The sequence below is a fragment of the Erpetoichthys calabaricus genome, chromosome 18 (genome assembly GCF_900747795.2).
Source record: "Erpetoichthys calabaricus chromosome 18, fErpCal1.3, whole genome shotgun sequence".
In the NCBI taxonomy this organism is placed as follows: Eukaryota; Metazoa; Chordata; class Cladistia; order Polypteriformes; family Polypteridae; genus Erpetoichthys; species Erpetoichthys calabaricus.
Genome location: NC_041411.2, coordinates 3,778,309 through 3,804,347, shown reverse-complemented (window position 1 = coordinate 3,804,347; position 26,039 = coordinate 3,778,309). Strand labels below are relative to the sequence as shown.

General features: G+C 41.7%; 2 protein-coding genes across 4 annotated transcripts in view; one reads left to right on the top strand and one right to left on the bottom strand.

Annotated features, from left to right (window-relative positions):
- Nucleotides 1-367: 367 nt before the first annotated feature.
- LOC114668465 (RBPJ-interacting and tubulin-associated protein 1-like) lies at nucleotides 368-9,039 on the bottom strand. 3 transcript variants are annotated; one of them, XM_028824227.2, is made up of 3 exons: nucleotides 8,907-9,039; nucleotides 6,168-6,453; nucleotides 368-1,289 (listed from the first exon to the last, which is right to left on the bottom strand). In XM_028824227.2, the coding sequence occupies exons 2-3, from the start codon at nucleotides 6,410-6,412 to the stop codon at nucleotides 872-874; spliced, it is 663 nt and encodes a 220-aa protein (XP_028680060.1). In that variant the 5' UTR covers nucleotides 6,413-6,453; nucleotides 8,907-9,039; the 3' UTR covers nucleotides 368-871. The 3 variants fall into 3 exon arrangements, with proteins under 3 accessions (XP_028680060.1, XP_028680061.1, XP_028680062.1); XM_028824228.2 differs by having other exon boundaries at nucleotides 8,902-9,038; XM_028824229.2 differs by lacking the exon at nucleotides 8,907-9,039 and adding an exon at nucleotides 8,698-8,891.
- Nucleotides 9,040-9,680: 641 nt separating this feature from the next.
- Nucleotides 9,681-26,039, top strand: part of ddx54 (DEAD (Asp-Glu-Ala-Asp) box polypeptide 54) — a 37,990-nt gene continuing 21,631 nt past the window's right edge. Inside the window, exons 1-10 of the mRNA XM_028824225.2 lie at nucleotides 9,681-9,959; nucleotides 14,442-14,556; nucleotides 15,783-15,853; nucleotides 16,948-17,136; nucleotides 18,341-18,390; nucleotides 19,454-19,495; nucleotides 21,055-21,150; nucleotides 22,763-22,884; nucleotides 23,299-23,360; nucleotides 23,487-23,618. Coding sequence (XP_028680058.1) covers nucleotides 9,822-9,959; nucleotides 14,442-14,556; nucleotides 15,783-15,853; nucleotides 16,948-17,136; nucleotides 18,341-18,390; nucleotides 19,454-19,495; nucleotides 21,055-21,150; nucleotides 22,763-22,884; nucleotides 23,299-23,360; nucleotides 23,487-23,618 — 1,017 coding nt within the window. The 5' untranslated portion in view covers nucleotides 9,681-9,821. The remainder of the gene's footprint in view (nucleotides 9,960-14,441; nucleotides 14,557-15,782; nucleotides 15,854-16,947; nucleotides 17,137-18,340; nucleotides 18,391-19,453; nucleotides 19,496-21,054; nucleotides 21,151-22,762; nucleotides 22,885-23,298; nucleotides 23,361-23,486; nucleotides 23,619-26,039) is intronic.

Genomic DNA, 26,039 nt, shown 5'->3' with positions numbered 1-26,039 from the left:
CCTGCGCTCTGACCCCAAGGGGTATGCGAAAACTAACAAATTCCTAATACAAGAAATTGTATAAGGCGAAATAAAGAACAAAAAAGTAAGAGATGTAGCCCTATAGCTGCAGTGTCCTGGAGTTCTGTGTGAGGATGATGAGACTGGCTGCTGTGGTTTTCATCAAACATCCCATAATACATGCAGGCTAGGTTTACTGGTGATTGAATTTATGAGGTCTGCAATGGACCAATGCTTGCTTCCTGCCTGTTGCCACCACTCCAGATTTCTCCTGGCTCATTTACTGGCTAAATTAAGGAGGTTTCACAAATGAACAAATGGAAGGAAAGTAGCAAACCGATTTGGTAAATGAGAGCAGATGAAGCCATAAAATACAAATTTGTATTTATTTTTAAATTAAACCAGAATGATACACTAGTCAAAGAGCTGCATGGTAATTCAGCTTGTAATGGACTGGATAACTGATCTTTCGGAGCTTGAATCAGAGTTTTGATTGTGTTCCGTCAACAACAGCTACAATGTAGAATTAGACTGTGCATGTCCAGTGCCACCTAATTTTTGAAGCACGCTAATTTATACATTTCGGTTGTGTGACTGAAATATAAAACAGTGGGATCTTTGGCAAGAATTTCATTGATTTGATAGTACAGAATAACAGGAGACTTTGAAACATCAACAACACAACAAACAATCGACCACCATTAATGGGAAGAAATGAAAGGCACAAAAAAAGCAATTCCCTGTACATCCAAACCTTATTTAAACAATGGTGAACAGAGACAAAAACTCTTGGGTGAATTTAAAGTTTGACTGCTCTCCATTTACAAGGACTCTCTTTCTTTTCTGTATACTTGAACACAATGTGGAGAGTTCAATACCTCCAACGAGGTTTAACATTCACAGAGCTAACAGTCCTGGGCCTCCTGTTGTCCTCACTCATGCTTGCGCTTCCAGGCAGGACATTAGAACGTGTGCTTTCTAAGCCACCGGCTGCTGAGGCTGGTCGCCATTTTCTCTCGGTGTACCCATTTAAGCCAGCTGTTGAAGGTCGGTTATCCTCAGCACTCTCCAACCGTTGTGAGAAGTGGCTGTTTCTCTTGTTGGTTCCTCTTGTGTGTGCCGTAGGAGATGCCTCTTCAGAACAAGATGCCAGCGTGGGAGGATACCAAAGCAGTGGTCGCACCTTAAAAGTATCTTCCTTCTTTGACCAGGGTGCTTCCCAAGACGGAGGTTCCAGAAGTGGGCCAAACAGAGATTCGTCGCAGTATGAAGGACTGTGACTTTTTAACCTGAAAGCCAAAGGTGCAGATCTTTTAATGTCAAAACACTCATTTTAAACCTAATGACATTTAATCTGTTGCTTAATGGCAAGCAATTGTGCGTCATTGACATGAACACCAAGAGCTGATATGGTAAAGTATTCCATTCAAATACAGTCATATGAAAAAGTTTGAGAACCCCTCTTAATTCTTTGGATTTTTGTTTGTCATTGGCTGAGCTTTCAAAGTAGCAACTTCCTTTTAATATCTGACATGTCTTATGGTAACAGTAGTATTACAGCAGTGACATTAAGTTTATTGGATTAACAGAAAATATTCAATATGCATCATAACAAAATTAGACAGGTGCATAAATGTGGGCACCCCAACAGAGATATGACATCAATACTTAGCTGAGCCTCCTTTTGTCCTCTAGACGCTGTCCTCCTATAGCCTCTGATGAGTGTCTGATTCTGGATGGAGGTGTTGTTGACCATTCTTCATACAAAATCTCTCCAGTTTAGTTCAGTTTGGACAGCCTGTTTTAAATCATCCCATAGATTTCAGATGATATTCAAGTCAGGGGACTGTGACGGCCATTCCAGAACATTGTACTTCTCCCTCTGCATGAATGCCTTTGTAGATTTCCAACTGTGTTTTGGGTCATTGTCTTGTTGGAATATCCAACCCCTGCGTAACTTCAACTTTGTGACTGATGCTTGAACATTATCCTGAAGAATTGGTTGATATTGGGTTGAATTCATCCGACCCTCGACTTTAACAAGGGCCCCAGTCCCTGAACTAGCCACACAGCAACACAGCATGATGGAATCTCCACCATTTTGACAGTAGGTAGCAGGTGTTTTTCTTGGAATGTGGTTTTCTTCTTCCACCATGCAAAGCGCTTTTTGTTCTGACCAAATAACTCCATTTGTGTCTCATCAGTCCAAAGCACTTTGTTCCAGAATGAATCTGGCTTGTCTAAATGAGCATTGGCATACAACAAGCGACTCTGTTTGTGGCGTGAGTGCAGAAAGGGCTTCTATCTCATCACCCTGCCATACAGATGTTCTTTGTGCAAATTGCGCTGAATTGTAGAACAATGTACAGATACACCATCTGCAGCCAGATGTTCTTGCAGGTCTCTGGAGGTGATCTGTGGGTTGTCTGTAACCATTCTCACAATCCTGCGCTTATGCCACTCCTGTATTTTTCTTGGTTTGCCAGACCTGCTTGGTTTAACAGCAACTGTGCCTGTGGCCTTCCATTTCCTGATTCCATTCCTTACAGCTGAAAATGACAGTTTAGACCTCTGAGATAGCTTTCTGTAGCCTTCCCCTAAACCAGGAGACTGAACAATCTTTGTTTTCAGATCTTTGGAGAGTTGCTTTGAGGATCCCATGCTGTCACTCTTCAGAGGAGAGTCAAAGGGAAGGAAGCCCAACTTGCAATTGACCACCTTAAATCCCTTTATATCTCATGATTGGACACACCTGTCTATGAAGTTCAAGGCGTAACGAGCTCATCCAACCAAGTCATCAGCATTGAGCAGTGATAGGCATTCAAATCACCAAAATTACAAGGGAACCCACATTTGTGCACAGCCAGTTTTTCACATTTGATTTAAATTCATCCAACTAAATACTGCGTCACTAAAAATCTTTGTTTGGAAAGTAGTCCGAGAAGTCAGATGTTCCTAGGAAATGAAAGACATACCACTGTTATCTTTTTTGTTGAAAGGAGAGTCGATTATTATGCAGGCTGAGAGGGGGTCCCAAACTTTTTCATATGACTGTATAACAGTGCACACCCAATAATCTTCTAAAATTAGGGTTAGAGTTGGGGTTCCTCATCCAAACTCTCACTTGCACATTTCCCTGAACACCTAACTATATTGCAGTTGTGTTCTGGACTGCCGGATACTAAGTAGTTTTAATAAAGTGGCTCTTTTTCTTTAAAAATATTTCAGTAAAGAGGCGAGCACTGAGGTGAAGTAACTAATGCTGTACCCTCACCTTTCCAGAAGCCCAGGTTTGACTGCCAGTCCAGTCGTCATCTGCAGTGAGTCTTAAAGTTCTCCCAATGTATTTATTAATGCTCTATCAGTAGTCACAATTATGTCCAAATCCCAAACATGTTATTATCAGGGTCAGTCCAAATTGCCGTGGTATATGATGGGGAGGGTGTGGGCTTGAATGTACACTATAAGGGATCAGGATCTCATTTAATGCCATGACGTTTGAATGAGTAGATAGATAGATAGATAGATAGATAGATAGATAGATAGATAGATAGATAGATAGATAGATACTTTATTAATCCCACAGGGAAATTCACAGAGTAGGTTCAGAAATGGAAAAGATCAATGGACAGAAAGGTGGAAAAGATAAACGGGGCAAGACTGTGGAATAATGAGTAGTGTTATTCCTTACAACACTTTGAACCATTCTTTAATTCTCATTTGTATTGTAATTACCCCTTTTTTTTGACACCCACTGCACGCCCAGCCTACCTGGAAAGGGGTCTCTCTTTAAATTGCCTTTCCGGAGGTTTCTTCCATTTTTTTTTTCTCATCTTCTTAGAGAGTCAAGGCTGGGGGGGCTGTCAAGAGGCAGGGCCTGTTAAAGCCCATTATGGCACTCCTTGTGTGATTGTGGGCTATACACAAATAAATTGTATCGTATTGTATCGGGGATGCTATCTGTGCAATCTTGTCAAGTCTTGAGGGTTTCTTTCAGAATTTCTGCTTGTTACCTCTGAAAGCTGGCACTTGGGGGCATTCTCAAATCTAAACTAGCTCTATATGTGTGACTGTAGCTATGGCCAGGAACAAGGCCTCTTTCGGACTGGTATCATGCCCAGGGATGGTTCTGCCCTTACATTCATTGTTGGCAGCATGGGTTCTGGTGAAATGAGACTCTATACTGGTTAAAGTGTTTTCAGAAAATGAATGTGTGAACATACTGTACTTCTGAAAAAACACATTGCATTGCCATGGATGCACATTACTTCCCCACAGGTTATGTAGTGTCACATAAATTGCCAGAAACACACGTGTATTGAAAAAAAAAAAAAGGAAATGACATTAAAATTACAATCAATATGAAGTCTGAGCAGCACCATTGTACTCTTTTATTGCATTCTCAGTTTAATCACAGTTGGTCTTTATTTCTATATAACTGGCGAGACAAGACAAGATCAGATAAAGCTAAACAGCATCACAAATACACATGGTGACACTGTGTTGTCAGTGAAGCACAAACTAAATTAATCTCCCTTTGGTCCAAACGAGCAGGAAAAGACCCTCACAGATATTATCAGGCCTATTTGGGGTAGTCTCTGGTAAACATCCTGAATGTACACTGCTAGATATGGAGATCAATGATGGCAGGCAGGATAAATCATATGGAAGAAAGGAAACCCTTCACATGTTGTACTGTATGATGAAGTTGTAGAGATTTGGAGAGGGAGCCTGCTCTGTTCCTTCTTTCTTACTGATTTTAACAGAAAGACCCATGAAGGGATTCTAGATCTCGAGTTGCTGGGCATACAGAAAGTCCTTGGTGCCAAGCTCTTTGATTAATATACTGAAGTATCCGAATGCTGGAGGTGATGTCTACATACTGATTATCAGCAGCAAGTGGCTTTCCTTGGTACACACTGTGGCGGACAGCTGGGACGCCTGGAAGGACAGGGAGAGGAACAATACCTCCCCTGGGACACGAGAGGGCAGCCACCGTGGTCTGCATGGGGACCGCAGGAACAGAGCTTGGAAACTCATCCCTGTTGGGGCCTGTGGCCACTGCCAGGGGGGGCACCCGAACAATTATGGAGCCCTGAATAGCAGCAATTCTGCCACACCAGGAAGTGCTGCCGGAAAAAGATCAGGAAGCACCTGGAGCACATCTGGGGGACATATAAAAGAGGCCACCTCACTCCATTCGGGAAGCCAGAGTCGGGAGGAGTAGAGGCGGCAGAAGGAAGTCCAAAGAGACTGAATTATTTGGTGATTGGTGCACTGTGTACGGTGTGAATAGGTGCAGGATGAATAAACGTGTGTGTTATTGGGACATTCTGTGTCTGCCTGTTTGTGTCCGGGTCCGAATATCCCACAACACTAATCTCTGGAAATGAGCCCCGATTCCAGACAAAATAAAGTAAATCTTAAATTCAAGAAGGGGTATGTGAGGTAGGAATTAAAGATACAGGCAGGATACTTAGGTGTATGAAAATCAGAAAAGATGGACATGTTCTCAGAATGGAGTTCTGACTATTGAGGCCATTCTGGAGTTCTGCAAAGGTGAAAGTTTTCATTGTATCTGTTCAGTCCCCTATATATATATATTTTTCATTGTACTTGAAGAAAATAACATTCCATATAATCAAGTTTTAACTTATGCAACTAATAAAATAACATTACCTACAATCAAGTTGAATTGAACAAAAGAGAATTCAACCAGGCCTGTGCCAGTCCCCTATATAAACCAGTTATATTGTTTACTAAAAAGTCCCCATTTTGTATGCTTTGATATATTGTGCTGCCCTGCAGACAGTTCTCAGATGTTGTGATGTTTCTGTTGTTGTTTCATTTTAGTGTTTATCCACAACAGACTTGAACACCAGAAATGTTTCCATATTTTCAATGAACATTGACAGGTAAGTAACTGGTTCAGGATCAAAGTCTAAGTCTAAACTGGCACCATTAGTGTTTAAAACAAGACCACGCAGCCTGTCAAATCTGGGAAAGTTTAAATATTTATAATAGTAATATATACCAAGACATCTTTTCAGATTTAAAGAGAACTTAGTGGACTGTCGTGAAATGATTAATCAAATCAGAGTGTGCCTTAACAGTAATGCTCGTAAAGCTCAGAGAGAACCTGACAATCAAGGCCTAACTTTACTCACCTGTACTTGTTTTTCTTCCTATAATTTGGACTTCTAGGTTTGTGTTTTTCCACTGGTAAAGCCATGGTGGTCTTAGGCATCGCAAATGTTGTCGGACTGCCATTACATTGCAATGTCCCTGTGGGTTCTCGGACAACTGTGGCCAATGCCTGTGGCATGGTACGCTGCCCCTTGCGAACCAGAGTGCCTCTTGAGGAGTGGTGGCTAAATGCTTGGAAGCCAACCACAACCAATTCTACGGACATCTGCTTCAATTCAACAGGGCATTTCGGTGAGGACGGAAAACCTAGGAAATGAAAAAGAGCAAGATAGTTTGGTCTTGGGGGTCAGAGATTACCAATAAACTTCACAAAAACAGAAGACAAATGAGGGGAAGACAGACAGACAGACAGACAGACAGACAGACAGATAGATAGATAGATAGATAGATAGATAGATAGATAGATAGATAGATAGATAGATAGATAGATAGATAGATAGATAGATAGATAGATAGATAGATAGATAGATAGATAGATAGATAGAAAGAATAGGTGCCAGGAAGGAAGGACAGGCAACCTGGCCAGGATAAAGAATGGATTCATACCTGGCCAGGACGCCATAGGGGAAGGCCTGAATGAATGGGCATGCAGTTCATTCCCCCAGTCAATAAGTAGCAGTGTTCCTCAGGGCTGAACCCAATTAAGAAGCCTGCTGGTTGGCATGGGAGTTGGAGTCCAGAAAAGCAGGCCTATCGGGGTGTTTGGGTGCTACCAGAGAGAGCTGCCAGGGGAGGACTGCCCTAGTTTCCACACGACCTGGAAATGCCATGGACTACCTGGGCATGAGACTGGAAGCAGTTCCCAGGTAAAATTTAAAAAACAGCCTGCCGCCTAACTTAAACGAGTCAGAGTTGGGAGGCAGCGGGCAACACTCTACGATGTGGAAGGACAGAATTGTGAACTGGTGTAATTTTGCTGGTGTTCTTGTGAAGAAGGGGTTGGGAGAAAATAAATCATTTTATTTTTAAAGTGGAATTGTATTGCACATTACTGTGTCTGTAGTTTGCGGCTTGCTGGAGCCCCCTTGTGGTTACAACTGATGGATACTGTATGAAAGGCACTATATGATAGATAGATAGATAGATAGATAGATAGATAGATAGATAGATAGATAGATATGTGAAAGACACTATATAATAGATAGATAGATAGATAGATAGATAGATAGATAGATAGATAGATAGATAGATAGATAGATAGATAGATAATAAAAAGACTTAAAGAGACAAACTTTCTTTTACAAAGAAAAGGAGTTGGCCTTGGTTCTGGAGACCTTTGCTTCTGCAACGTTTTATTTCCAACCATTGTCTTTTTTTAGAAGCAAATCTCTGCTATTATTTGATTTTAATATTCATTGAAATCCCTGCAGTGGATTGTTAGGCTAGAAAATGAAACGTTTCATCTAAGTCTCAGAAATTATCAGTAGCCTAGAGTTGTCTTGAAAGGCTGCTTGCATAATCCATTTACTTTAAATGGCAGAAGTGCCAACATGCCACAGGTATGTATGTGTACATGGGATACACAGGCATGTTAGGAACAATAAAAATTAAATTACAATTAAGTGGAACACTGTATTGGCTGCCATATCCAGGTAAGAATGAAGAGGACAACAGCCAATGTGCCATGTTTCTGTGTTCTACACCCAATAACAGGTAGCATTTGACTCGTTTATTGATGATGCTTGCATTAACAAAATATAAATTAATCGTGCAAGTATAATCTTATTATATTTTTACCATTATTAGTTATTTTTCTACAATACTATATAGATTGAGAAATGTAATTATTTGAAATCACTTTTAGCCATAAATGTATTGTAATGTAAGTATGTAAGTGAGAATAAAACTTATTTGCGCGTTACTTCCAGTACCATGGGCATCCGACTCCTAGGCCATCTACAGTAGGCTACATGGCAATGACGGGTGTAGATGCCAGCTGCTATAGAAAAATGAACGGTGGCTTCCTATTCATTTAGCTGCGGACGCCAGCCCACTTACTCATCCATCTCTCTGCCGATTTGTGGATTTTAGCTGAAAATAGCACAACTGTGGCAGAGAAGAGTGAACGTGACGCTGCTCTCGTGTTTCTTAAAACTTTCCAGTTGCGATATCTCTGGCACTAACGATCACTTCTCACTCCCCTTCAGCTTCGTGGCACTTCACGGAAAGGCGCTACCGCACACTGACACTCCAGTGGCCGCTGTTGATTTAACCTGCGTGGCCATTCTCTAGTCCAAATGGGTGGGGTCCGCCCTTGCAAAACATTCTCTCTCGTGTCAAAAAGGGATCGGTCTAAGATATCAAATTACTGATTGGTCGCATCTTCAGGAAATGGCGATGCTATTTAATGTGATTACTAGTTGTAATACGAGGTTTTAGACACACATTCTGCAAAAATCATATGAATCAGCAACGTAACTGGTTTAGTTTTAAGGAGGTTCCCGTTTGGTGACTTGATCAAGCATGTAATTTGTGTTAGATTTACTATACCTTACTCGAATTCGTCATTGACTGGAATCAGTGACTTGGCTAGCATGCGACACCCCAGATCCCCCGTTTTAGCGCTCCGAGACAAACTGCCAATCCACTCAAAAAGGTGAGGAGCCCAAAACGCTCACGATAATAAAAGGCTGTCACAAGTCCAAAAAACAAGAAACAAAAGATGCTGTCTCGTTCTTGTAACCCTCCACTTACCTTACCTTTAACTCTTGACACTTGGCGCGTAACTACCAGTTCGCTGCTAGGTTACCAACTAAGATCCCGCCCAGGTAAAAACAAAAAGCGATCTTAGAAAACCACACAAATCACTCTAAGTGGAGGCGGGGCGCAAAGAGTCGGGGAAGGGGGCGGATACGAAGGGAACCAATCAGATAACAACATGGGTGCATTTAACTGCATTCAAGGTGACGATTGGCCATTCGCCCGTCAGTTATTATCACCTAAACAGATTTAATACGCGCGGCTAAAATTCTTCTTCCAAAAACAACAACAACAAAAAAAAGAAGTTGGTGGAAAACTCCATACGCATCGTTCGCCGTATGTTTTGTGAAATTTAAAAATCTTACCAGAATTAATAATAATGTTTTACAGTCTGTGCTCATCAACTGCAACAACAGTCCGTGCCATTGTAGCGAAGGGGTGGTCAAACGTTGCAGCTTCTAAAACTAGAATTTCTGAACATTAGAAAATGTGTTTGAACATACCGTGTATAAACGGCCATGTAACTTCAGCTTTACTTACACTTGCTTAATTTCTATCTACATTCAAAGCACAGCTTGGTTTAAAATATTTGAAGGACTTTCAAAAACTATATCCTTTTATGCATTTCCATATAATTAAAAAAACAATAAAATTTCACCATCAAGTGCTGTTGTAGCTGAACATTGGCTTCTATTCATTAAAACGATCGTTTTCTGTGGTGGTTTTACGGCGCCCCCCTCCCGGGCCGGTTGTTGGTTGCGCTCACCCGGATGTTCTCCGCTAGGCGCACGTGTGCGGATTGGTTGGCAGCCCTCGTGTGAGGGAAGAGTAGACGGCTGTCAGGCTCTTCTTTTTGAATTTTCTTATAACTTGGATTTTAGTTTTGTCGACGTCCTGGTGATTCTAAAGAGAAGATGGCCCAGAAGAAGAAAAGATTCACTAAAAAGAGAAAGTCGACGCAGCGTGGGAAGGCAGCCGAGTCCGATTCCGATTGCGGCGAGTTCGAGGTGGCCACTGGAGTTAGTGAGATGGCGGCCTTGGAATCTAAACAGGTGAGTTTTAAAAGTGATTCTGGAGTATGAGTAGGAATCTGTGCTCGTGATCGGGAACTTTTTAAGTGACGTGAAAGTCTGCCCTGTGAGGTCGGCCTCCTTCCTCACAGTATGTTGCTGTCTGATTTATATGGCGAGCAGATTGCCGAAGTCGCGATTTTAGTTGATCCTTTTTATAATAATAAAAAAACATTTTATTTATACAGCGCCTTTCCAAAGCTCAGGTTGTGCAAGTAAACTGAACGCAAACATAACACCTCAAATAAATATACAGTAAGTAATCGGTGTCACTTGTGTTAGCGAGTGTCGTGCCGTAAGGTAGCGTGTGGCACGAGAAACCCCATATAAATTGCAGATTTGGTAGTCAGGGCTGTTTATTGGTTAAAACATTAATTCGTCTTGTAAACCCACTTCATCCTTAGTTCGGGGGCGGGCAGAACCCCCCCAGTGCTGAATAAACTGGTGGGCTGATTTCAAGAATTCATGCCAACAGCTGTCCGTGGCAGGGTGACGCTCTGAACGTTTAAATGACTTTATTTTTGCTCGATGTATTTGTTTACAAGCCCAGAGCTTTTGCTCACATTTATCGTTAAAAAAGTTAGAAATTCATAAAGGAATGCAATGCATTTACATAAATATTTACATTTATACACAGTGTCTTCAGAAACTATTCAGAACTCTTCACTTTTGTTTATTTTACAGCATGGGAAAGGCGCAATATGAATCAAATGTAGGATTATTATTTTCAAATTGTGGTGTTGCAGCCTTGTGATAAAATCATCCATCCATCCATTTTCCAACCCGCTGAATCCGAACACAGGGTCACGGGGGACTGCTGGAGCCAATCCCAGCCAACACAGGGCACAAGGCAGGAACCAATCCTGGGCAGGGTGCCAACCCACCACAGGACACACACAAACACACCAAGCACACCAAGGCCAATTTAGAATCGCCAATCCACCTAACCTGCATGTCTTTGGACTGTGGGAGGAAACCCACGCAGACACGGGGAGAACATGCAAACTCCACGCAGGGAGGACCCGAGAAGTGAACCCAGGTCCCCAGGTCTCCCAACTGCGAGGCAGCAGTGCTACCCACTGCGCCCTCGTGCCGCCCGTGATAAAATCATTTTAACTTGATTTTTCAGCAATGTCAGCCAACAGTCCGGTACCAGACGACAAAGAGAAAACATTTTAGAAATGATTGCAGATTTGTTAAAAACTAAAAAGAATAGCCAGAAGTAATATTTTCATACAAGTGTTTAACCCCTTTACTCGGTACTTCATCAAAACCCCATTGGCAGCGGTTCCAGGAGTCGTCTTGGGTCTGACTCTGCAGGCTTCACATAACCATATGTTAGATAGCATCCTAGTGCCAAGGGGCAGCGCCAGTGTTCTTCTTTGGCACAGTGGGCACCGGTGCTTTACTTCTGCCCCACATACAGAGGATAAAATGGCTAGTTAGAACATTATAGACACCGTGGATTAGGAAGGTGTGTTCCAGAGCATGGACCTTCCATTATAATCGAGCTCCATGCTCGCTCATGGTGACCACCTTGCTTGCACAAATATTAATTCCTATTTCAGTCATTGCAGATCATGGTCCTGATTACCACCATCCCGCTGCCAAGACCAGCCCTTTGAGTGACAACAGCTTGTATCAGAGCAGATGCAGATAACATGAACTATTTAAAGACCTTACGAGAAAATATAGACAAACGGTGTTATGTAAGGAAAGGCGTCCTTCCAAGGCTTTCTTTTCTCTAAAAAGGACATTTCCGCAGAAAAGTAAAGATGGAGGGAAAGGTGTGCAGCAAAGTGTTAAATTTTCTGCAGAAATACCCTTTTTTCAGAGTTAGGTTGCCACAGGTGTACCTTTTTGGGAAAATTATCCTTGAGCAGGGCTGTGTGAATAACTTTTGGGTCAGTGGTGCTGCTGACTTTAAAGACTTTACAGTATGCATATACAGTAAGTTCAAAGTTTATTGTCAAGTACACAGTAAGGAAACACGTTTCCCTGTACAATTAAATTTTCTTTGCTGTCCACACCAAATGCCAATGGTTAACAAACCAACGTATAAAGATAAACATAAATAATAAGTAGCAAACAGATAATACAGTAAGTAACAGGCAGCATACAGTATAAAAACAGAATAGAAGTATAAAGTGTAATGTGCAGGTAGGTATGTGATGAACAAGTCAAATACAGTTGTGTGAGGTAGATAGAATGAGATGAACCACGGTTATAAACTCCAGTCAGTTATTTAGGTGTCTAATGGCCATGGGGAGGAAAGAGTTCTTTAGCCTGGAAGTCCTGCATCTCATACTGTATACCTCCTGCCTGAGAGTAGAAGTGTGAACAGTTCGTGTTGAGGTGAGTGGGGTCCCTGAGGATCGAGGCAGTTCTCCTTCGGACTCTGCAGTTGTAGATGCTCTGCAGAGAGGGCAGTGGGGTTCTGGTGATCTCCTCAGCAGTCTTTACCACTCTCTGCAGGCATTTGCGGTCCATAGCAGTAGTGTTGCCGTACCACATGGTGATGCAGCTGGTCAAGGTGCCCTCAACAATGCAGCTGTAAAAGTTGCTGAGGATCTTAGTCAACATACCAAACTTCCTCAGCCTCCTCAGAAAGTACAGCCGCTGTTGAGCCCTCTTGACCAGCTGTGTGGTGTTAAGTGGCCAGATGAGGTCCTCACTCACAGCCTTGTGCCCAGTGCTAGTTGAAATGGACACATCCCTGGACTGATGGATTTAATCATTAAACATCCTTTTCAGAGATATTGCGGTAAGGTGTCATCGGAATGTGACTCGGGAAGAACGAGTCGTCTCGTGGGAGTGAGTCGTTCAGTCGCGCATGCGCATTTGCGCAACTTTCTATAGTTTTTTCGAGTCTTCGGGTTTTTCGAGTCGTTCGTTCGTCACGTGACAGCCCCATAAGCTTAACCCATGCAGTCTGAGCCGGAAAGAGAATTGATTAGTTCATTCCTCGAGTCTTTTGAGTCGTTCGTTCTTTTGTCACGTGACCACTTACCGGCTCAGTAGTAGCGAATCATAGACTAAAGACCCATGTAAACAATGAATTAATATTTTCTGTTTCTTAAAACATTATAGTTTTGTCTTGTTTGTAGTGTGATCAACATTTGTGTAAGCAGTAGATGTGTTAGGGAGGTAACAGGTAACGTTTTAATTATATTTTGCTAAAATGAACGAAATGACTCGAAAAAAGATTTGTTCATTTTGCTGAACGAGACTCAAAGGTCCGAGTCGGTAAAATGATCCGAACTTCCCATCACTAGCACGTCCGGGTGGTCATAAAAGGGGGGCCGCCTCCCTCCGTTCAATGGCTGGAGTCGGGAGTGCAGAGGACGAAGTCTTGGTGGAGAGGAGTGGAGGCGGCTTGAAGGAAGAAGAGGCATTGGATAGAGGCCTGGACTTTTGGGGGTGTTCTTTGGGGTTGTGTGTGCCTCACTACTGTTGTTGATAATGTATAATAAACGTGTTGTGGGTGAAGAAACGATGTCCGTCTGTCTGCTGTGGCCGGGCCATGTTCCACAGCAGACATTTTTCACATCTGGTCCACTGTCCACAAGGCATTTGAATTGATTGTTTCACGTAACTCATGCACTAGTCCAGCCATACTAATACTAAACGAGGTGCTGTGGCCCCCTTTCCTTCATCCTTGTCCTACAGCATTCCTTCTTATTTTGTTTGCATGCATCACTGAAAGTTCTTTTCAGATTAAGGTGTAAGGGCAGTAGGCCCTCCATAAACCGTTTCAAGAAATGACGGTTGGGTGCCCCGACAAAGCCACCAAAATTACCAGCAGTCGGTTCGTCCAATAAAAAGGAGCCAAACTGAAGTACGAGTTCACTGAATAATCCAAGTCAGTTTCTGGAATTTTTGTTTTGATTTTAGCCTTCAGTTTCGTGAAGTTCAGTCGAGTTTCTTCTAAAGCCACATTTTAAAAAACCCTGCTGCGTGTGTCAGTTGAGAGCAGCTGCGACAGGTAAGCTAACATCTCACGCACCTGAGCTTAACAAAACGTTCACAAAGAAAAATATGTTAATAACTTGGTGCAATTCTAACTTTAAAAAGATGTTGAATATTGTTGCAACCAAGAGAGATTGCTTACCAAGTAAACGTGTGTGAAATTTGCTCATTTAAAAAAGTGGAATTGCTTAGTTTGTGTGAAATACCCACAATCCCATGCCACATTTCAAGACCCCATTGGTCCGTGTGATGACAACCAGACACAGTTATCCAGAGGTTTGCGCATTTAGTTTTAAATGCGTTTAAATGCTCATGATTGTGTATTTGATTTTATTTCCTTGGTTCTCCAAAGGTTATGTCATGTCTTGTGTAAACCCAGAGACAGTTTTGAGTGGGGAGCAGCACGCTGTACAAGAAAATAGAGGTGAAGATCTTACAAAGTGGTGCCAGGGTTCGGTTCTAATTCCGTTACCTGCCGTGTTGTGTTCTGTTTAGGTTTTACCCAGCTTTCCAACGACAGAATGCATGTCTGATGTTGAGCCAGACACCAGGGAGCTGGTACGAGCTCAGAACAAGAAAAAGAAGAAGTCGGGAGGTTTCCAGTCCATGGGTGAGTGCAGACAGACCACTGAAAACCCTTTTTTCTTTCAGCCGTATCAGAATATATCTCTCTATTATAATAAAAAATTCTTGGGTCGATGCATGAGCTTCTCGGAAGACACTTTAACTCTTTCAGGGCGGATGTCGACTTTTGTCAAAATTCAGGGATAGAGGACAGTAATCGTCTGTAAACGGCGACAAAACTAACCTTTCCCTTTTAGTCCGACTGTCTTTGCTAGAAGGAAAGTTAGCTTTGATGATTTGACCTCGACTCCCTGCACGTGCATGAGTGGCGAACAGCAAACAACCTCTAAAATGGCATCAACATCCAGCGAGAGATCAAGACGAATGCACAAAACAAAATACCACGTGGACGATGATTTGTGTATTATTGCTGAGTCGGACTTGTCAGACTCTGATTTTGATTCAAGTGATCTAGAGATGAAGATTGAAAACGAGATACTGGTATCAGCTGAACGGTCGCCGGATAATCATGGTGCAATCCAGGCAATGTCCGTCTGGGAGGACCACTACTTACAATGACAAGAGGTGTAAACCAGATTCTGTTGCAGTGCAACTGTTACCCACCGCAATAGCGAGAGCCAGGTAGCCAGCTCGCCGTGTATTCCTGCTAGCCATTGAGCTGCCCCTGCGCAGCCAGCAGACACCACAAATAGGCAGCAACAGCATCCACAGCACACACAGACAGACGTTTTATGTTTGTTTATGTGTGAAACCATTGCTTTGTGTGCTTTTCAGAGTTTTTTGGAAAAAATATTCAGCCCTCAAAGAGTTAACGTCACGTGAGACAAAAGGACAGCTGCTGTACAGGCTTTTAAATGATCGACGCGCAGCACGGCAAGCAGAACACGCTGCTCGGCAGCAGCAGCAGAAAGCCAGCAGCTGATCCGTCCTCATCTCCTTAGCATGCATTCAATCCCCCCCTTCGCTACGTGACTGGCAGAGACGCGAAGTGGCTGAAGGGGGGCGGATTAGTGGGTTCAGCGCAGCGAGCGGGGCCTAGTTATATTAAAGCAAAGCAACCAAATTTTTCTGCCAAAATGAATAACCGCATGGGTACGTTTTTATGCCAAGTATCTGGTGTAAAAGATCTGTTACACTTTTGGGTAGTCAATGTTTTTTTGAATTTTTGAATGAGTGATCTGAACAAATAACATGAATTTTTCAGCATCTTTTCCGTTGCATTAACAGTGGTGTCATGCTCTTCCTTTTCAGGATTGAGTTACCCCGTCTACAAAGGTGTGATCAAGAAAGGCTACAAAGTCCCCACGCCAATTCAACGCAAGGTAATGCTGATCTTTCGGTAGATGGTCACATGTTTGATGTTAAATCATCGTAAAGTTTTACTCCCCCATCATTTTATCACCGTGTCTCTGCGTTCTGTATGTTTGATTCTGTTTGAAATGTTCATAACATTTACAGTGCGGTATGGTTGAATGAAACCACACTTGTGTGCCTGCCACGCTGCTCATGTTTCCACAGTGCATTCAAAGTGCTTCTTGTTATCGTCGGATCCTTTCATCAGCCTCCTCTATCAATTAAACTGACAATGGCTTTTAAAAGTCTAAAAAGTTTCACAAATGGTCATTTTTATAAATCTTTACCATCCTGATGACCGTGAAATACTGTTAGAGTAATTTTGCCCTTAAGGGGTTATGGCGTGTTTTGCTGTGAAAATAATCTGATGCACAACGGATACTATCACATGTGCCCATTAATCATTTATGGTTTACAGAGCATACTGCCTGATGGAGTTCTGTGTTACTCCGTACTTTATCTAGCGCTAACATGATAGTATCGTGCTCAGTAGATTGTGTCCCCCCCTGTCCAAAATGACACCAGGTACTCTTAACAGCTCCATAGCAGGCCCTTTGTCAAGTAAGCGTGAAACATGATATTAAATATAGGCATACGTTAAGAAAATTTTGGATTATTCTAAAACTTCACATTTCATCGTAAATATTTAAGTCAGGGGTGCCCAACTCCAGTCCTGGAGGGCCACAGTGGGTGCAGGATTTCATTCGAACCCTTTTCTTAATTAGTGATCTGTTTTTGCTGCTAGTTAACTTCTTTTGAATTAATTTACAGCATGGGCTTACACAGCTAGTTGTTGTATATTCTCCTTTTAAGTTTTTGTTCTGGTACAGTCATCTGCAACGTTTGTGTGTGAGTGACATGGTTGATGAGTTTTTAATCCGAGTTTATTAAGAAAAATAAATGGTTGCCTCCCAAAACTGAGTGTTTCCCCAAGTATATATGTAGATGTATGTGTTGTATGTCATTAATGTCCTTGCAAGGTCAGCTGGGAGGTCTGTTATGTAGAGTTATGAAGTGTGGACATATTTTGTAACGATTTCTGTTTTTCTCTCTGGCAAATCAGACGATTCCACTCATCCTAGATGGCAAAGACGTGGTAGCCATGGCACGTACAGGCAGTGGAAAGACTGCAGCATTCCTAATCCCAATGTTCCAACGCCTGCAAGCTCCGTCTGCGCAAACGGGCGCCCGTGCTGTCATCCTTTCACCTACGCGAGAGCTGGCACTGCAGACCTTGAAGTTTACCAAGGAGGTATCGTAAAGCTTATCTCACCTCTTCAGACAGGGAAAGACAACGGGCCAGGGGCCTAATGTCCAAGTTTGACACGTTGAGCAGTTGTCTTCTCTAAATTAAATTGCTGTGCTCCACTGGAGTCCAGTGTTCGAGTAGTCCGAACTGAAGACGGAAAGCTGATAGGTGTAAGAACATTTTTCTCCTTGCCTTGCCAATTCTGTATACGGTACGTGTTCCTTCTTGGCTTTAGCTTGACAGTTTCTAACTTTCTATACTTAATCTGCAGGGTGCCCACAAAAACACTCCTTGATTTTAAATGGTTACAAAATCACAATTTATTGGAATATTCTTTCACCTTTTGAGGCTACAGTTTTATCAACTCCTCAAGTTTCATATGGTATCTGTTGATGACATAGACTCGATGTGCGCCCCACCTGTTACTTGGCAAACATCGATGCGATAATCGCATTTTTGATGGCAGGTTTTCAGCATTTTCAATTAACGCCTGGAGATCCATGCGGAATTGAAGTCACGTTGTATTGTCTGAAAGTTGTAACTTCTGCGCCAATTGCAGCTGATAAGGGTGAAAGTGCAAGCGATTGTGTAAGATCTTGCTAACCATGCTTTTTGGGACTCTCGGCTAGCTCTGCGCGTTGACTTTTTCGGGCTCCGCAAACGTCTTCCTGTGAGACTTGTGGTCGGCCTGAATGTCCCTTTCTCTGGTCACAGATGCAACCTTCCTCAACAAAATTGTTCTACCACTTCAAAAAGGACTGGTTAGTAGGTGGATTCACGTGAAATTTGCGTCTGAAAGCAAGCGCGCTGCACAGTCACAACACTTTTTGTCGTATCAAATTCCAACACACACCAGCTGTATTGCTGTCGGGTGAGCGCCATCTTGAATTTCACGGTCCACTAGCGGTATAAGGAGTGCGCAGAAGAATCTGCAGGGAAAAGAAGAAATGTTTTGAGTTAATGTATCTGCTGTCCTCTTATTTATAAACATATTCCAATAAGTTTTGATTTTGTAACCATTTAAAATCAAGGAGTGTTTTTGTGGGCACCCTATACTTCTTATGTACACACAGTGTGTTTTTTGAAGCAGTTTACTCAAGCTTTTAAGTCAAAATAAAATTGTTTTCTGTTTGAAACATATTGGGGACAATCTGCTTTTTACTTAAATATTGTCCAAAACAATAATGAAATATTTTATTTATTCCAGCTTGGCAAATTCACTGGTTTAAAGACTGCAATTATTCTTGGTGGTGATCGGTATGTATATTCTATTTCTAAAAAGTCAATCAATTTTCTTTTTATTTTAATATTGTAATAACATGCTGTCTGCCTAGTTTCTTTGATATTTTGAGTATTTAGTATTTGTCTAATTTCTGTACAGTATATTTCACCTTGAGTGATTGGTTCATGTATTGTGTGTGCAATGTTTCCGTTTGGATTTTTTAGCCTTCTTTTTATGAATGCCTCCTATGTAGAAGACTCACAGTTAAGCAAAATGTTGGGAAAGGGTCTCAGGTAGCCAGGGGTCGCCAACTCCAGTCCTGGAGGACCACCGTGGCTGCAGGTTTTCATTCTAACCCTTTTTGTAATGAGTGTCCTGTTTGTGCTGCTAATTAACTTCTTGTGAATTTGTTTTAATTGATTTGCTTTTTTAAGGTTTGCTCCCCTGAATTTCTCCTTCGTTCCTCTGAATTGCTTCATTTCTTTCCTTAAATTGCACCAAAGAGAAATGAAATATGAAGTGAGTGAGCCAACAGAAGACCACCTAAGTCAGGGCCTCAAACTCCAACCAGTTGATTAATTAGGTGCCGATTCTTGTTGTTAATTAATCCCATTCTTTAATTCCGTGGCTTGTTGCTGCTCTCGTGGTGCATTAGCAGACATTTCTGAAATTGCTGATTTTCTCGTTCTAAGAGCACGGGGGACCTGAGCAGAGCGACATTCCTGAGACCTTCATCTTTCCTTATTTTCAGATATTGTACTTTGGACACCAGTTGTTTTGGCTCATTTTATATCTCATTAATGAATTAAGGAAAAAGAAACAATTAAGGGGTTGGAGTCTTTAAGAGCAAGTCAATTCAAATGAGTTCAAAAGAAGTTAATTAAGAAAAGGGTTGGAATGAAAACCTGCGGCCCACCAGGACTGGAGTTTGCCACCTCTGATCTAGTGTGACAAGCTGTCAAAAATTGTTAGGGATTGTTGATAATTATTTAGCTATGAGTTTTGTATTTGTTCTCTGTGTTGAATATAGTGCAGTGTGTCATTAAATACACATTTTTGTAAAATAGTTGTATTCATATAATTCTGTTTTCTTCACAGAATGGAAGATCAGTTTGCAGCTCTACATGAGAACCCTGACATGTAAGATATGTGGCTCTGACTTATCTCAGGTTTATGACCTAGGCTATATCTGAGACCCGCTTGACATAACTTTTGTTCTTTAAAGAGCTGAACTATTTGAATTGTTTTTTCCCCCCTTTTAGTCATCATTAATTATTTTACTTCTTTCTAGGTTTATACCCTTTTAGAACAGTACATATGTTACAGCATTTTAAGCATTACAGAATTCCTTGAACAGAAATCTTGCCTATATTTTTGCAATTATTTTAAATGTAAAGTCTCTACATAGAGTGTCTACTCAAGTTGGGGTGCATGCACTGGTACAGTGCGTTACCACACCCACTACACGACAAAACAACTCGGGATCCCGGTTGGCAACCCCCCAGGCAGACATGCGGTCCAGTCCCACCCTCCGGAAATGACCCTCTATCTGCCGCAGCCAGGTGTTACGTGGGCGACCCCTTGGCCTGGTCCAGCCACTCCGGTCTCCAACAGTGAGGATCTTACAAGGTGGATCGCCCTCGGGGGGGAAATGCGCCACATGGCCGTAGTGCCGTAACTGACGCTCCTTCACAATGCACAATGTGTGTCGTTTTAAATTACACTGTGTAGAATTTCCATTTGTATCCTGAGAAAGAAGAAAAAAACATTAACTGTGTAATGATTATAAGTATCCATCCATCCATTATCCAACCTGCTATATCCTAACTACAGGGTCACGGGGGTCTGCTGGAGCCAACCCCAGCCAACACAGGGCGCCAGTCCACCACAGATGATAAGTTTTTAACTCACAAATACCAATGACTGTATTTTGTATTAATCATGCTGCAGAGAGCTATATGATTTATTATTTGTATATGAATTTGTTCTTCGTTTAGGTAGAAAAAGAATTAAGCTTGTGCACAGAATTATATGATTAACTTACATTCTTTTATGTGAAAATGCTGACCTCTTTATACTAACAGAACACTGTTATATTATAAATTAATGTGATTGTTTCTTTACTCTTGTTTAAAAATATAGAAAATATGTCACTTATGAATTAATAAGTAAGGATTATTAATCTAACCAAACAAATATAATGTAATGAAGATATTAAAACTAGAAGAATGTAATCTCTTTACAACTAATGTAATGAACTATAAGAAACTGCTTAAATTGGTCTTGTGTGTGTGTACACCGAGAAGGGCGTATTCTTTAGGAATGCGAGTGCCTGGTGGCTCTTTATTTTGGGATACTCCTGTATGTAATAAATCAGGATGTAACCATAACTTACGGCAATGTAGGTATGGCCTCGAAATGAACTGCTATGTTTTTTCTCTCTTTGTCTAATGAACAAGCTAAGTGATAAAAGAGAGAGAATTGTTTCTTTTAGGGCAGCCTGTCTGAACCCAAATCAGTTGACTTAGCTGGGGGGCAGTCTCTCAGTCTTTTTAACTCACAAAGAATAAAGAAATTGCTTTTTATTTTTAAATTTTCGACTTCAGCGTTCACAATCCTTTAGTTTGTTAATAATTGCTAAAAGTAAGAATGTCATGTGGTAAATTTTTTATTTATCTACATTTTTTTTTATCTTGCAGTATCATTGCAACACCTGGACGTCTTATGCATGTAGCTGCTGAAATGAACTTAAAGTTGAATAATGTTGAATATGTCGTCTTTGATGAAGCTGACCGGTAAGTAGCTCTGTGGTAGCAATACTCAATACACATATACACTCACTGGCCACTTTATTAGGTACACCAGCTGTTAACAGAAATATCTAATCAGCCAGTCGCCCAGCAGCAACTCGGTGCATTTCAGCATGTAGATGTTGTCAAGACGACCTGCTGAAAATCAAGCTGAGCATCAGAATGGGGAAGAAAGGGGATTGAAGTGACTTGGTTGTTGGTGCCAGACAGGCTGGTGTGAGTACCTCTGAAGCTGCTGATCCACTGGGATTTTCACACACAACCATCTCTAGGGTTTACGTAGAATGGTCGGGGAAAATATCCAGAGCGCGGAAGTTGTCTGGGTGAAAATGACTTGTTGATGCCAGAAGAGAATGGCCAGACTGGTTTGAACGGCGAGAAAGGCAACAGTAGCTCATAACCACTTGTTACAACTGAGGTATGCAGAAGAGCATCTCTGAATGCACAACACGTCAAACCTTGAAGCAGATGGGGGGCTACAGCAGCAGGAGACCACACTGGGTGTCACTCCTGTCAGGTAAGAACAGACGACTGAGGCTGCAATTCTCACAGATTCACCAAAATCGACAGTAGAAGACTGGAAAAACCTTGCTTGGATTGATGAGTCACGATTTCTGCTGCAACATTCAAATTGTAGGGTCAGCAACATGACGTTTCAGGCTGGTACGGTTGGTGTAACGGTGTGTAGGATATTTTCTTGGCACACTTTGGGCCCCTTACTCTTATTTAAATGCCACAGCCTACCTGAGTATTGCTGACGACCATGTCTATCTCTTTATAATGATCTTCTGATGGCCACTTCCAGCAGGATAATGCCCCATGTCACAAAGCTCACATCATCTCAACCTGGTTTCCCAGGCATGACAAGGAGTTCCCTGGACTCAAATGGCCTCCACAGTCACCTGATCTCAATCCAGCAGAGCACCTTTGGCATGTGGTGGAATAGGATATTCACATTGTGGATTTGCAGCCAACTAACTGTAATTCTGTTATGTCAATATCTGACCAAAATCCCTGAGGAATGTTTCCAGCACCTTGTTGAATTGACACCGCAAAGAATTACGGCAGATATGAAGGCAAAAGGGGGTCTAGTCTGCTACTACCAAGGTGTACCTAATAAAGTGGCCGGTGAGTGTATACCAAATGGGAGACGAATCAAAAAACCTCATACGGTGCATGCCCAAAATTTGCAAAATGGTCAAATATTATTCTGTCATACTTAACACTCCCACAAACCTATGTATTTAAAAATCGAAGGCATGCATATATCCTCATTTAGGTGTTCCACATTCTGTATAGTGTGAGAAAATACACACAATTTATTTTTAGAAAGCAAAGTTGTCTTCATTTTCCCTTTGAATGTTTTGCATCCCAAAATCTGATCTGTAGAGAAGTCTGTTGCTTGCCTCATTTATGTTTACAATCCGAGTGTCACTAGAAAAAGAAAATGTATCACTAGGTATAGAGTTTTTGAAAATTAAAATATAAATGAATGTGCTTTGATTGTCTTTATTAAAGAAAGAAGAAATAAATAACACACACATACGGAAGAAACCGATTGGGCTACTTGTTGTTAATGGTTTTCCACCCATTTTAGGCTTTTTGAGATGGGGTTCGCCAGTCAACTGCAGGAGATCATTCGAAGACTTCCAGAGAACAGACAGACGGTGCTCTTTTCTGCCACACTCCCCAAGCAGTTGGTTGAATTTGCCAGTGCCGGTAAGAGCCATGTTAATCCACTTTACCACTTGGAATGCGTGGTTTAACTAACAAAGATTTTAATAGACGAATATTACATTTTTTTTTTATTAAAGATTACTTGCAGACGCCTGACACAGGCTGGATTTTCTCAGTTTATATAAATTATAATAGTTACAATAGATGCATATATGCATCCTAAATAAAATAAATGTTACTCTCAACCGGCAGCTAAACTGGTTTTGCGAATAGTACATATAGCACATTTTGTTGTAAATTGTGTCTTTTATACAGTAACATTAAAACTGATCACCATTTTGCTGTGCCACACAAATTAATATTTCGATCTTGACTGTAGTCCCAATGCCGGTTTATTGTAGTTGACAGCTTGAAATGCAATTATTCTGTACCAACAGATGTATCTGTCATTCCAAGGTTTAATTGATCCAGTTTTAGTTCGACTGGATGTGGACACCAAACTCAGTGAGCAGTTGAAGGTAAGGAGAAGACCATTTTATTTATTTTATTTTGTTTTTTGTTGTTGTTGGGTTAACTTTCATGGCTGTGCATGTACAGCCTCGTCTAGTGGAGGCATTGTAACTGTCCCCTGTTTTTTTGTTTAGTTAGCGTTTTTCTATCTGAGGACAGATGACAAGCCAGCCTTCCTGCTCCACATGTTGCGGAATGTTGTGAAACCCCAAGAGCAGACTGTTGTTTTTGTAGCTACAAGACATCATGTGGAATATCTGAAGGAGGTGAGCGCTATAGAACCGCTTCAGTCAATAGTGACACGTGAGATTTTTTTGCTTTTCGCGTTTTCAAACATGCAAAACGTTAAGTACAAAGTCAAAAGTGTAGAAAGTTTAATAATGATGGTGATAATAATACAAACAGCACGCCGCACATGTGCAAGTGTCGTGAGCATCACTTTCGGATTCCCAGAATCGCTTTTTCTTTCACTGACTGTTTCAGTTTCACTGCCTGAAGACAGATTCACCTCATTGTCACTGCTGACGCCATTATGAGGCTGGGAGAAGGCACGGTTACAGCATTGCTTGGGTAATACTCTGGCCTGATGATTACACAAGATGCCTATAACGTTACCCGAGTAATGCTCGGCCCTAATGCTCATGGAACTTTTTACAGCCCGAGTAATCCTTGGGTCTTAAACGAGACGCGTCTGTACCGTTCCCCAAGTGACACTTGGGACTAATGGTTACAGCACTGTCTTTACAGCCTGAGTGACGCTCGGGTCTAACGCTAAGGAGGTTAAGTGGACAATATTGTATGAAGCAAAAATTAGAACCTGCTGCCACTGCTTAGTGCTTACTTGGTCTTGACCAGAGTCCTTTACCTTCTGATTCTTAATTGTGTTTCTATTTTTTGATGTTAAAATCCTACTATGAAAAAGAATTACATAAATTCCATATTTTTACATTGTGAGAAGCCACCCGAACACCACCAGACAGACACCACTTCTTTATAAAAGCACACGTTTATTGGATCACAGTCCCACACGGCTCTCTAACACGGGCCTTCTTTGCATTGTCCGTGGACTGCCTTTCCTCTCCTCACGGGAGCTTCGTCCTGCTCCCGCTCCTTACTCTAGATCCCAGACTGCAGGAAGGCGGTCCCTTTTATGTTTGCTCGGACGTGCTCCAGGTGATCATTGATGACCTTCCGGCGGCACTTCCTGGTGTGGCGGAAGTGCTGAATGAGCACCTGGAAGTACTCCGTGTGTCCCTGGAAGGTTCTTCCTCCACCTGCCCAGGTGTGGCGGAAGTGCAGGTTTCCCAGGCTCCAATGGGTTTTAGCCTCCTGGCTCCCTTCTTTATCCAGGACGGTTGCCCCCTTGTGGCCCAGGGAACGAATAAACCGCCTCCCAATCCTTCCATGCGTCCCAGCTAGGTCTTTTCCCCCCAGCCTCCTGCCACAACATGTATCTTGCTTTAGTGGAAAAATGTTTAGCAAAATACAATGTAGTACGCAGAAGTCATGTATGAAAAAGTTCACCCTTAACATTGCTGTAACACTTAATAGGTAATTGGTGCTGGGGGCTAATTATCAACTGCATTTAACTCCTTGATCAGGGCATGCTACCATCTTAGTTAAAAGGCAGATCCTTTTGTAGTTCTGTCTAAAGTATTCAGGTTGCGGTAGGTGTTGTGATGTCTTAACACAATAAGCTACAGAAGTGGGGGATAGGCTTCAAAGAAAAATTAAAAATATTAAAGGTCAGACATGACCATAATTCATCGTCCCCACCAGACTGCCTAGCCCCAAACTCAAATTGCAGGCTTTAAATCATGTACAGGCCTAAAATGAAGCTAAAGCTTTCAAAGTTCAAAAGGTATCCACTGATATCGTAAAGGAGAGGGAGGGAAAACAAGATGGAAACAAAATCCCTTGATTATGTGAAAGACATTTTTTTGTGAACAGTTTCAAAAAAGGATCATTAAATAAACAATCCAGGAAAAAAAGCCAAATAGATCTTACCATAAAGGTAAGAACCTAAGGCAAAGAAATCAAACAAGCAGTGAACCAAAATCATAACATTTTCTAACCTGCATAATCCAGACCAGTGTCACAGGGGGTGCTTGAGTCTGTCTCGGCTAGCATAGGATACAAGGTGGGAACAACTGCTGGGCAGGGCCACCAGTCCATTGTAGCGTGAACAGACGCCCAGACTGACCAATTTAACGTTACCAGTTCTTCTAACCTGCATGTTTTCGGACTGGAAGGAGGACCCGGAACACCTGGACGAAGCCCACATGGACACAGGGATACCATACAAACTCCAGGCAAGGAGGACCTGAGATGTGAAACCCAACCTCTTTGCTGCTTACCACTGTGCCGCTCTGAACCAAAGTCAGGTTCTTATAATGGAAGCAGAAGTCTAAAAACAAAGAAACCTTAATTAAAAATCATATTACCATATTATAAAAAAAATGCACACATTTTCGCTTTGTGGTAAAACCCCTAGATTTATCTATTTATAAAATTAAAAAGTGTTTTGAATGTTCACATTTATTTTGCTGAAATTGAGGTAAGCTTGTAAATATAGAACTGTCAAGCTCTTATTATCTAACTTGTCTCATTTTTGGGGTTTTTAGCATCAGTCTTTCTGCTGAAAGCCCATCCCGTACAGAAGTTCTCACATCTTGAGTTTTCCATTT